Genomic DNA, 15054 nt, shown 5'->3' on the forward strand with positions numbered 1-15054 from the left:
CTGCGCCTCCTCTGTAAACAGCCCAATTGCTTAACATGGGCGCAGACAGCTCTTCACTGTGGACGCTGCCACGTCCTGTGTGAACCAAGAGTTAGCAAGATATTATGTGGGTTAGCACAGTACACTCAAAAAAGTTTAGTGTAAATGGGTTAAAATCAGTAGATATTCCAGATAAGTATAAGACTGATTTCCTTATCTTGTGTTGAGGAACGGAGATGGCTACATAGACTTAGAAGAGCTGAAGGCCATGCTGGAGTCCACTGGAGAAGCCATCACGGAAGATGACATTGAGGAGCTGATGAAGGATGGAGACAAAAACAATGATGGAAAAATTGATTATGACGGTATGGAAGCAAGTCCACTGACAGTACAACAGACACCAAATGTATGTCCTACAAACACTGTTCATATGCAAAGATTTTGCATTTGCAATTAAAGATTGCAGGAAACACGACAACCAGTCCTCCAAACTGAACATTCTACATTTTTTGTCATCATTTCCCATAACATTACCTTGTTTGTCACTGAGAGTCAAAGTCATTATTTACACGACCACTAAAGATTCTTGTCTGAAAAACACAATGTATTTTTAAGTCTTTCAAGTGTAAACAACTGACCAGTGCCAGGGGTAGTTTTAAATATAATGCTATCCAGATTATACCATATCTTAAAATAAGATTCTGGACTTTCATGCTGAACTTTTACCTGCAGAACATTGGTACAAAACACCAGGGTGCATACTATTCCCAACACATATATTCAAGTTGGATGAGAGAAGAAATAATACTGAAAAGACAGAAATAAACAAGTGAACAAACAGCAGAAGTAACCCTATTTGAATGCACACATGCATGCATATCTACATGAGCATGAGAATGGGGGGGACGCATGCTCATGTTGTGCCCAGCCATGGGTTTTTTGGCAGCCTATGTTTTATGTTTTTAGTGAGTTTCTGTGTTTCTATGATTGACTGCCCATGATCGTCATGGTAAAGTGCTTTCAGACACTGTTCTATTAAACTGCAGTGATGGAGCTTTTAAGTATGGCTGTCTTGTGGATTTTGAATAATTTAACTCTTGTCTGCAACAAGAAAACCTAAGAAAACAGCTTTTTCTTTCATGGTCATGGGAAACATTCAGTCCCTGCAGAATAAACTTGATGAGCTGCAAGGAATCATACCATGGTCTGGGTGAATACTTGATTCTGATTGGCTGCAGGGTGTGATACATTAGAAAGTGATATAGGACACCTACTAAGTAGTTCTTTCTTTCTAGTTTAATGTGCCGGCATTATATTAGTATCAGCCTGTTTCTAATATGAGTAAGGGATGCTGTCAAAGACTCTGTATACAATTTATTTCCAAAATCTCAGGGCTGCCTTAAAACTGCACTTGCCTGGGCAACAAGAAGGTTTGCCTTGCATCAGTACAATAGTCAGAAAAAGAAGGGACTGCAGAGGAGATACTCGCACACCAATTCAGCTGGGCTGGACAGCCATAAAAAGGTGCACAAATCAATGCAAAAAATAGACTTTTTTCTGTTTGCAAGCTAATGTTAGTGACTGGAATGTTAACCATAGGCCTATGTTTCAACGAAGTATTACAAGCTTTAAAAGTCACATCATGCAAACATTTATATGAGTGAAGCTAGAAATCTTCAGCTGAAATGTACAGTTTGCTTGTACAGTTTGATTAATAGCAAACATTAAAGTAGCTAATGTTAGCTTACAAGTAGGCTAAGCTAGCTTGGGATAGGGACTGTGGTTAGCTGCCTAGCTAGCTATAGCACATTCTCTGGGGATTTGGGGGGCTGCAACAATTTCTGTCTCCCTTTTTTTTTTTTTTTTTTTTTTTTTTTTTTTAACTAACAATCTTGCATATAGTGACTCTGAAAGATCCCCAGTCTTTTTCTGTGACTAAAAACTCTGAATTCAATTTTTCAATTTTATTTATAAAGCCCAATATCACAAATCACAATTTGCCTCACAGGGCTTTACAGCATGACATCCCTCTGTCCTTAGGACCCTTGCAGCGGATAAGGAAAAACTCCCCCCAAAAAAACCCTTTAACGGGGGAAAAATGGTAGAAACCTCAGGAAGAGCAACTGAGGAGGGATCCCTCTTCCAGGACAGACAGACGTGCAATAGCTGTCGTACAGAACAGATCAACATAATAAATTAACAGTAATCCGTATAACACAATGAGACAGAAAGAGAGAGAGAGACAGAGAGAGATGCAGGACAGACGATAATGATAATAGATTACAACAACATTAATGAAAGTAATAAAATTATAATTATACTTCCGGCTATTGTGGTACAATATGTTGAAAGTATATATGAATATCTGATAGTATACATGTGTGTGTATTATAGGTGGTCCCCCGACAGACTAGGCCTAAGTCAGCCTAAATAGGGGCTGGTACAAGGCAAGCCTGAGCCGGCCCTAACTATAAGCTTTATCAAAGAGGAAAGTCTTAAGTCTAGTCTAAAATGTGGAGATGGTGTCTGAAGATGATTCCACAGGAGAGGAGCCTGATAGCTGAAGGCTCTGGCTCCTGATCTACTTTTGGTGACTTTAGGGACCACCGTGAGTAACCCTGCATTCTCAGAGCGCATTGTTCTGGTGGGATAATAGGGCACTATGAGCTCTCTAAGATATGATGGCGCATAACCATTTAGAGCTTTATAACTTAACAGTAGGATTTTAAATTCAATTCTGGATTTTACAGGGAGCCAGTGCAGAGAAGCTAAAATAGGAGAAATATGATCTTATTTCTTAGTTCCTCTTAGCATACGTGCTGCTGCATTCTGAATTAGCTGGAGAGTTTTTAAAGACTTATTAGAGCTACCTAATAATAGGGAATTACAGTAATCCAGCCTAGATGTAACAAAAGCATGGACCAATTTTTCTGCATCTTTTCAGGTGAGGATAGGCCTAATTTTTTGCAATATTACGTAGATGAAAAAATGCAGTCCGTGAAGTTTGTTTTAAATGAGAATTAAAAGACAAACCTTGGTCAAATATTACTCCGAGGTTTCTTACGGTAGTGCTAGAGGCCAGAGCAATGCCATCTAGAGAAACTATGTCATCAGATAAAGAGTCTCTGAGTTGTTTGGGGCCAAGAACAATAACTTCAGTTTTGTCGGAATTTAATATAAGGAAATTGGTGCTCATCCAAGTTTTTATGTCTTTTAGGCAATTATGAAGTTAAGTTAATTGATTAATTTCTTCTGGCTTCATTGATAAATACAATTGTGTATCATCCGCATAACAATGGAAATTTACAGAGTGATTTCTAATGATGTTACCTAAAGGAAGCATATATAAAGTGAATAGGATTGGTCTGAGCACAGAACCTTGTGGAACTCCAAAACAAACTTGAGTACGTAAGGATGATTCATTGTGAACATGAACAATCTGAAAATGATCAGATAAATAAGATTTAAACCAGCTTAGTGCAGAACCTTTTAAGCCAATTAAATGTTCCAGTCTCTGTAGCAGAATTTGATGGTCACTTGTGTCAAATGCCACACTAAGATTTAATAAAACAAGTATAGAGACGAGTCCTTTGTCTGAAGCAATCAAAAGATCATTTGTAATTTTAACTAGTGCTGTCTCAGTGCTATGATGCACTCTAAACCCTGACTGAAATTCCTCAAATAAATTATTATCCTGAAGAAAATTACACAGCTGGTTTTAGACTACTTTCTCAAGGATCTTTGACATAAAGGGAAGATTAGACACATTGTCTCTCAACGTGAGAGGGTTTCAGACTTGAGTCTTTAAAAGGTATTTTCAAATATTCTCGTGTGTGGCAGGCATTAACCACTTATGATGCAGCATGAATTCTTTTAGCCTACATGAAAATGCATCACACTTAGCATCAGCAATGAAACCTTATGATGAAGCATGCATTATTATAGATGAATCATTTGACTTTACCTAATGCATACAATGATAACTTATGATACTGCATGGACTATTACAACATTGTATGAGTCCTTACTACAGTTGATTGTTGAAGTGTGTATAGGTGATTATAATTATTGATAATGCATTTGTTGGGAACATAAATTCGGGCTTCACACAGAGGCACCAAATATGTTGGGATCAACATATTAGGCCTCACCAAGGAACACCAAATATGTTGGGATCAACATATATATTTTGGGAACATACTTCTAGGTCTCACCAAGGGGCACCAAATATGTAGAGATTTAATGGGCTATCGGAAATAATTAATAATTAATAATAATTCTTAATAATTATGTTAAATAATGTGACTTAATTAACATTAAATCACCTCATGGGGCACCATTCCCATAAAGGAAAATAAATAATAAATTGATTAATAATTAAATTAATGACAACAACCAAAATTAACAGTAACGCCTGAAGGATCTCAGAGTTCTTGACGCAGCAGAGGTTGACTATTCATTCAGTCACGTTAGATATCAAGTCATGGATGGCAGTGAATTTCCTACAGCTCAACCAGGACAAAACAGAGGGTTTAATTATTGGTCTTGAAGGCAAGAGAGATAAACTTTTACCAAAACTACAAGATTTTAAATCTTCACAATGTGTAAAGAACCTGGGCGTCATTTTTGACTCTGAGCTTAATTTTATTCCACACATCAAAAATGTAACAAAGATAGGTTTTTATCATCTTAAGAATATAGCCAGAGTCCGCCCGTTTCTCTCTCAGGTTAACACGGAGGTGCTGATGCATGCTTTTATCTCTTGTCGTTTAGATTACTGTAATGCCCTGCTCTCTGGTCTTCCCAAAAAGACCATCTCTAACCTGCAGCTACTCCAAAACTCAGCCGCACGAGTGCTGACGAGGACCAGAGGGCGGGCGCACATTACACCAGTTTTAAAATCGCTGCATTGGCTCCCCGTGTGTTTCAGGATCGATTTTAAGGTTCTTTTATTAGTTGTTAAATGTCTTAACGGTCTTGGGCCATCTTATTTATCTGACCTGCTTTTATCATATCAACCCTCGCGGATCCTGAGGTCCTCCGGCACCGGACTTTTAATTGTTCCAAAAGTCAGAACAAAAACCCACAGAGAGGCTGCATTCAGCCATTATGGCCCTCACTTATGGAACAGCCTGCCAGAGAACATCAGGACTGCAGAGACTGTTGATGTTTTTAAAAGGAGGCTCAAGACTCACCTCTTTAATTTAGCTTTTAACTGATTTCTTTTACTCTTTTATTTCTTCTATTATATGTTATTTTTACTTTCTAATGCTTTTAAACGATTTATTTTTAAAAGGAACCCCGACTAGTTAGACATGTAGTATATCATCAATATTAGTGTCTGTTATATTAATTTGATATAAATAACATTGTAGAAGTCTTTGTTCTAAAAAAAAAAAAAAAGAAAAAATAATTTCACTCGTAGGTCGCCATTGTTGTTTACGTCGCAATGCAGTGTGGGTAGTGACGTCAAACCGCTGTTTCTGACAACTGGTAACTGTGTGAAAAATGTCAGCTATTCAGCCGTTTCAATTCGAACCCGAGCGACAAGCTAGCGAGGAGGACAACACAGAAAATATACAGGAAGAACACGAAGATGTAATAGACGAACAGAGACATGAGGTGCGAGTGGGACAAAACAGCTGGTGTCAGTGTGGAAACTGCATCTCCATGACAGCCAAGCGAGAGAGCGTGTGTTGTCAGGAGCTTCAATTTTTGTCAGCAGCTGTTCAAGGTACCGTAAAATGTCATCCAATATCAATGATCCCAGAGATTAGCATCCACCACTGTCGTATACTTTATATGTTGTGATACACAGTAGACACACTGACAAGATGCTTACGAGTCTGATCATTGTTGAAGATATCCCGTGCATCACAGCACACGACACACTGCATCCGACGTGTCTTTAACATAATCCGTCTGAGTCTCTGCATCGGACTTAGTTGGAGAACACTGTACACTTACACTTACAAATTGAACGGGTGGACTGTCAGCTTCCTCCATAACCAGTCGTGTGTCCGATGGTTCACCTTCAGAAGCTACAGCAGCAGGAGCGGGTTCTTTGCAACACAAGAGAGCATCCAGCGTCTCCGTCAACTAAAGGCCTCAAAATCATCTGGGGAGAAGTGGCGAGAACAGAGCCGCGGTTCTTTAGGAAGTTCTGTTCATCCACAAGCACTTTCCCACTGCTTTCTTCCTCTTCTTATCACTAGGAAACATGTAAACTTACATCAGTTCCCTTGTTGTCTTTCGACTGGAAATTACATCCGAATGCAGCGCAATGTGGCATTTTCTCTGGTGATAGCGTCAGGTAGCAGCAGCCGTCAGGTCAGAGCAACCATTCTACGTCATCACCCCGGCATGCATTGCGCGAGTTAAATAATGGCGGCCTCCTGTGGTAAAGATACGTTGGAAACATTGAAGAAATGACAACATTTCATGTCTTTCTAACAACATATTTTAGTACAATAGAAAAATTGTGGCTTATTGAGCCCTACATGTCTAACTAGCTGGGGTTCCTTTTAAATCTTTATGCATTTTATTATTATTTAGTTTCTAAATCTTCATTTATTTATTTATTTATTTATCATTATTAATATTATTTTAATCTTTAAATTTTTAATTTTTTCTAATCTTACATTTGTATGCATTTTATCATTATTTTATCTCATATTTGTTTTATCTTATCATATTGCCTTTTAGTCTTTTAGTTTTTAGCTCCAGTGTTTCCTCATGGGGGGCCTCCACACTGAGAGGTGTGTCCCGTCTGCCCATGGGGACGTCACCCTGGAGATCCCTCAGGCCCAGAGGACCGGGGGGCTCTGCACCATGTGTGGAGTCCACCCCAGTCTGTCTGGGTCGGGGTGGTCTCTGTGGCGGCGTTCCCTGTGGCCGTAGGCTGTGGCACCTCTCAGTGTGGATAACTCCCCATAGGTGGTTCTTTCCTCACTTGGTTCCTCAGTACCCAGCCATGTTATTGACTATATTGACTGTGTGTGTGTGTGTGTGTGTGTGTGTGTGTGTGTGTGTGTGTGTGTTTATATGTGGGGGGGGGGGGCGGGTTTTCAATATGCATGTAGTATTTTTGTTTGTTTTTATTCTGTGAAGCACTTTGTGCTGCATTTTTAATGTATGAAAAGTGCTATACAAATAAAGTTTAATTTGATTTGATTTGATCTTGTGCAACATTAAACAGACAGCAGGTATGATTCCAAAGAATTATATTTATTCACAAACTAGCAAAGCAAACCAAAACACACAAATTCTAACTAACTATATACAAGCTTGGTGTGTGTGTGTGTGTGTGTGTGTGTGTGTGTGTGTGTGTGTGTGTGTGTGTGTGTGTGTGTGTGTGTGTGTGAGAGAGAGAGAGAGAGAGAGAGAGAGAGAGAGAAAGAAAAGAAAGACAAAGGCAAGTGTGGTGACCAAAGAGCCGTTTGGTCTACAAAACAAAATGGCTGACAACAGGGAACTTCAGGTCGGGGGAGGTATTTGTCTGACCGTGTGGTCAAGACAAAGGGAAAAAAGTGGGAACTTTGAGATGCCTGTTTGGGTGTAGCTCTGTTGAAAGCCTATTTGTTAATGAGTCTATGTCAGTGTGCTTTGTGTTGCAAACGGTCTGGATTAGTGCAGAGATTGTTTAGTTGTGTGCAAGAATCTGTTTGTGAACAGTATTAGCAAACTAAACACGTAGCTTTGGCGAAGCCAACTAACCAATGACCTAACTGCAAACAATCACAAGAATAACTCAATGACAGCATTAAATCACATACAACAACTTAAACAGTCTTGCTTAGCCTGTAAAGCTGTGATAAAGCTATGCCCAGTTGTTACATTACCGATGCTTGAGTGGATGGAAAAGAGTCACTTGGTGGTGTACTGCTTTGTTAGCCGGCAAAAGAAGACTGGGAGAACTGTGGTTCCAGCTGCAGTCTTTGTTGTGTCCTTTGTTCCAAAGGTGAAACTCAGAGGAAGCTGGTCACTCAGGGTTTAGCAGAGTAAGACACTGGGTGCTAACTCACTTAGTTCCTTGTTGCTGGAAAGCTAGTTGCAAACCTTGTGCTTGTACCTCTAAATTTCTGGTTCGGGTTAGAGAGTCTGTGATCAGTTGCCCCACCTTTGATGGTTCAGGGCAAGGAGCAAGAGTCTGAGCATCTGGGCCCAGCCGGAAAGAAGTGTGTGCTGCTCCACAGTTGGAGCAAGAGAGAGTTGTCTGAAGGGAGCAGACCTTGTACAGATGCCTGTGACATCAAAGTCACATGTCACTGTAAAGGTCCTGTCCAATCAAGTTTTGGGACTTGAGTCTCACTGAGGTGTGAGGTGAGACCTCCTGTGGAGATGGGTGTCACATAGCTCTCTTTGTTTGAAGACAAAGAGCACGCAGAGGAAAAAGCCTTCAAATGTTCCGTTTAGATTTTACCAAATGATCTTTGTGGTCCTGTGAATCCCAACACATTATAAGTCCCATCAGTCAACCTCTAGTTTATAACTAGGCAAGAGCATCCATAAGACACTCGACACTTATATTTATAAGTCACATCTATAATGTTTTATGACTGTTGATATAGTGTATCAGTAGGCATTTTTTGTGTTTACAAGTGCAGTCATAGAGCATTTTAAATGCATTGTAATTTACTATATTCTCTGACTTTAACAGGAATGTGGCTTTGAATGTACATAGCCACTCCTTCCCCATAGGCAGTTGCTCTCTCTTCTATATGTATTATATTCCTCTATTGCCACTGTAGCATCATCAAATGAGTCATCTAAGTGGGTCTCAGAGAGGACCAGAATACGAATGTTATCTAATGTTAATAAATTATTGATATCCCAAACCTTATTTCTGAGGCTGCATATATTAACACTGGAAAATTGCAAAAACTTTAAATGTGTCCCCAAGTGGAGTCGCAAAAACCATCAAGTGCTACAACGAAACTGGCACACATGAGGACCGACCCAGGAAAGGAAGACCAAGAGTCATCTCTGCTTCTGAGGATAAGTTCATCCGAGTCACCAGCCTCAGAAATCGCAAGTTAACAGCAGCTCAGATCAGAGACCAGATGAATGCCACACAGAGTTCTAGCAGCAGACCCATCTCTAGAACAACTGTTAAGAGGAGACTGCGCGAATCAGGCCTTCATGGTCAAATAGCTGCTAGGAAACCACTGCTAAGGAGAGGCAACAAGCAGAAGAGATTTGTTTGGGCCAAGAAACACAAGGAATGGACATTAGACCAGTGGAAATCTGTGCTTTGGTCTGATGAGTCCAAATTTGAGATCTTTGGTTCCAACCGCCGTGTCTTTGTGAGACGCAGAAAAGGTGAACGGATGGATTCCACATGCCTGGTTCCCACTGTGAAGCATGGAGGAGGAGGTGTGATGGTGTGGGGGTGTTTTGCTGGTGACACTGTTGGGGATTTATTCAAAATTGAAGGCACACTGAACCAGCATGGCTACCACAGCATCCTGCAGCGACATGCCATCCCATCCGGTTTGCGTTTAGCTGGACGATCATTTATTTTTCAACAGGACAATGACCCCAAACACACCTCCAGGCTGTGTAAGGGCTATTTGACCAAGAAGGAGAGTGATGGAGTGCTGCGGCAGATGACCTGGCCTCCACAGTCACCGGACCTGAACCCAATCGAGATGGTTTGGGGTGAGCTGGACCGCAGAGTGAAGGCAAAGGGGCCAACAAGTGCTAAACACCTCTGGGAACTCCTTCAAGACTGTTGGAAAACCATTTCAGGTGACTACCTCTTGAAGCTCATCGAGAGAATGCCAAGAGTGTGCAAAGCTGTAATCAGAGCAAAGGGTGGCTATTTTGAAGAAACTAGAATATAAAACATGTTTTCAGTTATTTCACCTTTTTTTGTTAAGTACATAACTCCACATGTGTTCATTCATAGTTTTGATGCCTTCAGTGAGAATCTACAATGTAAATAGTCATGAAAATAAAGAAAACACATTGAATGAAAAGGCGTGTCCAAACTTTTGGCCTGTACTGTATAGACAGATATTTTACAGGCTTTTCAGATTTGCAAATACCAAGTGGCGTACCTGTACAGGTTACACCAGTCCAGCACTGAGAGGCACAGGAAGAGCTTCTACTCTCAGGCCTCAAGGATCCTAAATGAAGACCCTACCTAATCCAAAACCTAACCCCATAGACATTTATTTATGATTACTGTTGACTCTTTGCTAAGCCCTGCCCCTTTGTGAAGGTCCATTGAGCTGTTTAAGATAGCATGGAGCCCACACTTTAACTAACTGCACTCCCTGAAGAAAAATTATCAAATTTTTGGAAAATCAATAAAACAATCTCAGAGAAAAGCAGACAAAGTGGTCTGTATTATGCATTTGAAAGATATATCCAGGATGTCAAACTCACACAGCAGTGAAAACAGCTTAAAAGATGAAGGTTGTTCGAAGCTAAAGCCTAACTTTAGGCTACAGATGACAGTGTAAACTGAACCACCATGTTACTGGTGGGACAGAAGACAGTGAATATAAGGGAAAACTTGACCAATATTCAACCAGCTGTAGTAGTGTGTGCTGATGAACAGCGTTTGACATCCCCCCATGCTGCCCTCAGCCAGCCATGGGAAGTCAAACAATGTTCATCTGCACACAGTGCGATGACAGACAGCTGGTTGAATAGTAGTAAAGTTTACCTGCTTCCTTTCACTAGTTCCTGTAGAGCAGGATAGGTCTTCATTCAGCATTATAATAATTAAAAAGCAAAAATAGCGTGTATACATTCAGTAGGCTATACCTTCAATAGCTAGCTAGCTAACCCTACACTTTTCAGGGTTTGATTTGGGTTTTGGAATGGGGAAGACATATCTCCCTCCAACTTCTCTGGGTAACGAGTATCATTAATATATATTAACGAATATCATTAATATACAGGCAAAAACTTTTGCTTGAAATCCACAAAACCAACCTAAAAGTAAAGGAAATCTGTAGAACAGCCATGTTGTTGTTGGACCCTTGACGGACATGGCCTAGGCAATGCTATGATTGGCCAGTCTGTATAAAATGGGGCTGGACTTAATGAAGGATTTTTGGGGGTTGCTTCAATATAGGAAGAAAAAAAATGCTAGATGTCTTAAAAACATATTTTCATTCTTGCATTTTCTGAATTAATTAATATTCTGCAGGCTGGACAAAAAGCTTTGGCTGGCCGTATGTGGCTGGTGATGATCGAGTTATATACTGCCACTGTGACATCTAATCAGAATCAGAATCAGAAATACTTTATTGATCCCCGAGGGGAAATTGTTTAAATGAAATGAAATCACATTGCATCAGTTTCCATTTTCCCCCTGGTTTACCTCAGTTGTGACACCACTAACCTCAACAACATGTTGTTCTTTGAAACTGTCATAAATTCATGAATGGATTGCTCAAAATTTCCTTCTGCTAAACTCAAAAAAAGACTGGGATACTTTTATTTGGCACTGACTCCTCCAATATTCTAATTATAAATGTCCTAGTATTTTTTTTTCTTATACTTTTGTTGGGATTCACTCTACCACAGATGATTTGTCATTTGTTAAAATCTGAACTGGACATGTGAAGGCTTCTCCTCTTGCCATCTGAAATGGTAAGAGATCTCATGTTCTTTGTTCTTCAGCAGAGGACAGCTATTTGACACCCATCTCCACAGGATGCTCCACCTCACACCTCAGTGAGAGACAAGTCTCAAAACTTGATTGGACAGTACTTTTACCGTGTCAGTTGAATCTGTGATGTCACCAGGCAGCTGTAGAAGTTCAGCTCCCTTCCCTGTCAGTCCTCCTCTTTCCTTATGGGCCCTTGACCAGCCCAGAGGGGCTCTCTTTCCTGCTGGGCCCTTGGCCAGCCCAGATCTCTTCCCTGCGGAGCTGCTGACCAGCTCAGAAGCCCTTTCGCCTAAACCACCGAAGGAGGGCAATTGCTCAAAGACTCTCTTTCTCCTGGACCACGATTTGCTCTCGCTCACAGCAGAGGCAAACCTGAAACCAGAGAAATTAGTGTGCAAATACAAGGTTTCCAACTAACTTTCCAGCAAGAAGGAGAACCAAGTTGAGTTAGCACCCCAGCATCTAACTCTGCACAGACCTCGAGCGACCAGCTTACTCAGATCTGCACCTTTGGAATAAGGACACAACAAAGACTGCTTCTGGAACCACAGAAGAACCACCCCTCCATCCATTCAGGGATTGGTAACGTAACAACTGGGCATAGCATTAGCTCAGCTGTATTGGCTAAGCAAGAATGTTTAACTTGTTAATTGTGAATTAATGCTGTTTATTGAGTCATTGTTATGATGTTGCAATTAGGTTATTGGTTAGTTGGCTTCGCCAAAGCTAAGTGTTTGGTTTGCTAATGCTGTTCACAGACAGAGTCTTGCATACAACTAAACATCCTCTGCAATAATCTAGACCCTTTGCAATGCATATCACATTCACATAGACTCATTTACAAATAGGCTTTCAACAGAGCTACACCCAAAGAGGCAACTCAGAGTCCCACTTCTTTTCCATTGTCCTTGTCCTGACCACATGGTCAGGCAACACCTTTTTTGGAATCATACCTGCTGTCTGTTAATGTTGCACAGGAGTGAATGAATAGTCAACCCCTGCTACGTTAAAAACTTAAAAATCCTTCAGCCTTTACTGTTAATATAGTAATTTTGGTTATAGTCATTAATTTAATCATAAATCAAAATCCCAAATTCCCAAATTGATAGTTTAGTAAACTTTATGAGACTGATATCTTAAACTGGCTATAATTTTTCCCTTTTTGGGAGTGGTGCCCCACGAGGTGATTTAATGTAAATTAAGTCGCATTATTTCACATACTTAATAATTATTATGAATAATTATTACTTGGATTATTATTTGGAGATCTATTACGAGGTCAAGCTTGTGTTAAGGCTTAAGTCCCAACAAATGGTGCCGCCATGTAAACCCGCCTGCCACAACATTTTGTGTGTTCCTGTGTTATTTGTTCCAAACAAAAAGTATCCCGGCCTAGTAGATTCCCTACAATTTTGGTGCCTCCGTGTGATGCCCAGTATTGTTCCCAACATTTTTGGTGTCCCCCCATGAGGCCTAATATTGTAATTTACAACACTTTTATCTTACCACATCACAGTGAAAAAAAACCTTGGTGTGTTATTTTGACAGCAACCTCACTTAAAACAGTCACATTAAATTCATCATACAGTCATGCTTTTTTCAACTCTAGAACATTTCCAAAATACACCATTTCATTCTACATAAAAGCTTGAAACAGTTATTTATGCTTTTATTATCATCACAGCTAGATTATTGCATCTCCCTTTTCTTCGCCTGCAGTAAAGAATCTCTTTCCTAACTACAATTAATCTAAAATGCAGCCACCAGGATTTTCACAGGTACCAGACAACGAGAACACAGTGCGCCCTAGAATCTTTGCACTGGCTGCCTGTCGTGTTAAAGTTAATTTTAAAATTGTCCTTGTCACTTCAAATCTTGGCCCCATGCTACATTTCTGACCTTTTAACTCCCTGCATGCCATCATGGGCCTGAAGTCTTAAATTAATCATTCTGCTGTTATTTTTACCACACACACTTTGTCAATCTTGTTCAAAAAGTTTATTTTTATCATTATTTGTATTGTTGTTATTATTATTATTATTATTATTATTATTATTATCATTGTTATTATTACTGACTTTGTGTGTTCTCTCTGACAGAGTTCCTTGAGTTCATGAAAGGTGTCGAATAAAGGATTCAGCTCAAGGCCTCATTGACTGCATCAAGATCTATGTCCATCACTGAAGACAATGTTGAACACAGAGCTTTATTCTGCATTTAACAATACAAACAATGCACCTGTCCTCAGCAGTCGCTTGTCCTGTAAGTTATTTTCAAACAACCTCACAGAGGCCCTGAAAGTTTTGCAAAAAGATCTCATTAATGAGAAATGTCTTTAATTCTGATACTGATAATTAATTGAAAATGTCATAATACAGACTATTTTCATTAAAAATGTTTTCATAATTGCATCCTTTGTCTGTCATAATAAAAGAATTTTCTGTGAAGAATAACACAGAACTTCTTATTTTAGCAGACTGTAGATTGGAGAGTCTCACAGCTGAAAGTGTAGTTGACTTTGGGGTGTGTGTGTGTGTGTGTGTGTGTGTGTGTGTGTGTGTGTTAGAATGTGTACTCTTGTTCATTCTATTGGATTTTGTTATAAGTATATCATTTAAGATTTTTACAAGCCACAATATAACAATATGAAAAGTTTGCCACAGTTTAAGTTTCATTAAGAGGTGATAATCCTGCTCTATTATCTAGCCTCACTTTTTTTACATGATCAAAGGAGTCATGTAGCAATTGACTTAATTTTCTCTTATATTATTTATTCATTGTTTGAATGAAGTCCCCTGGTAGCATAGGTAATGTCCCCGAAACACTCTTTAGGGGCAGACAATGTGCTGTGTGTAAAGACTCTAGCAGATGCCCAAGAGCTGGAGCGATGACATCAAAAAAGGCTGTAAGAGGAATAAGAACTTTTGCAGTAGTTAAATCGATATTCTGTTAAACTCAAAAGTAAGAATGTGATTTTCCAGAGTGCCAGTACTGGTATTACAGGAAAATCAAAAAACCCAGCAATGGCAAAACATCTGTGATGTTGTAAATGTCGTATCAGCAGCAGTGGTGGAGGATTATATCCTTCCTCTAGAACTCACAGATGCAGACATCCAAGAACTTTGCTTGATTGCCCCTGATGGTGCCATTCCAACCTGCACTGAAAATAAAGACAGTGACAAAGAAAGAAGGAAGGAAGTGCTGCTTGGATAAACAAGGCTCTGACTTGACAGGTGCTCTTCAGTGAAGTGGGTGAATTGATTTTGAACAAAAAACCAAGGAAGTCTTCTTCAGACCCTGCATAGGTTTGTCTTGTTGCCTTTGCTCAAATAAAAGTTACTTCATATATTTTTACCTGAAGATGGAGTGCCTCAGTTTTTTTCCTTGGTTGTCTGCATTTTTTACAAACAGCAAGACTTCCTTGGTTTTTTGTTCAATAAAGATGG

At 39.8% G+C, this 15054-nt stretch overlaps 1 protein-coding gene across 1 annotated transcript in view; it reads left to right on the forward strand.

The window, feature by feature from the left end:
- tnnc1b (troponin C type 1b (slow)) overlaps positions 1-14019 on the forward strand; it is a 31333-nt gene extending 17314 nt beyond the window's left edge. The window contains exons 5-6 of the mRNA XM_049581801.1: positions 208-344; positions 13708-14019. Coding sequence (XP_049437758.1) covers positions 208-344; positions 13708-13739 — 169 coding nt within the window. The 3' untranslated portion in view covers positions 13740-14019. The remainder of the gene's footprint in view (positions 1-207; positions 345-13707) is intronic.
- Positions 14020-15054: the final 1035 nt, after the last annotated feature.

The sequence above is a fragment of the Epinephelus fuscoguttatus genome, linkage group LG7, assembly GCF_011397635.1.
Source record: "Epinephelus fuscoguttatus linkage group LG7, E.fuscoguttatus.final_Chr_v1".
NCBI lineage: Eukaryota > Metazoa > Chordata > Actinopteri > Perciformes > Serranidae > Epinephelus > Epinephelus fuscoguttatus.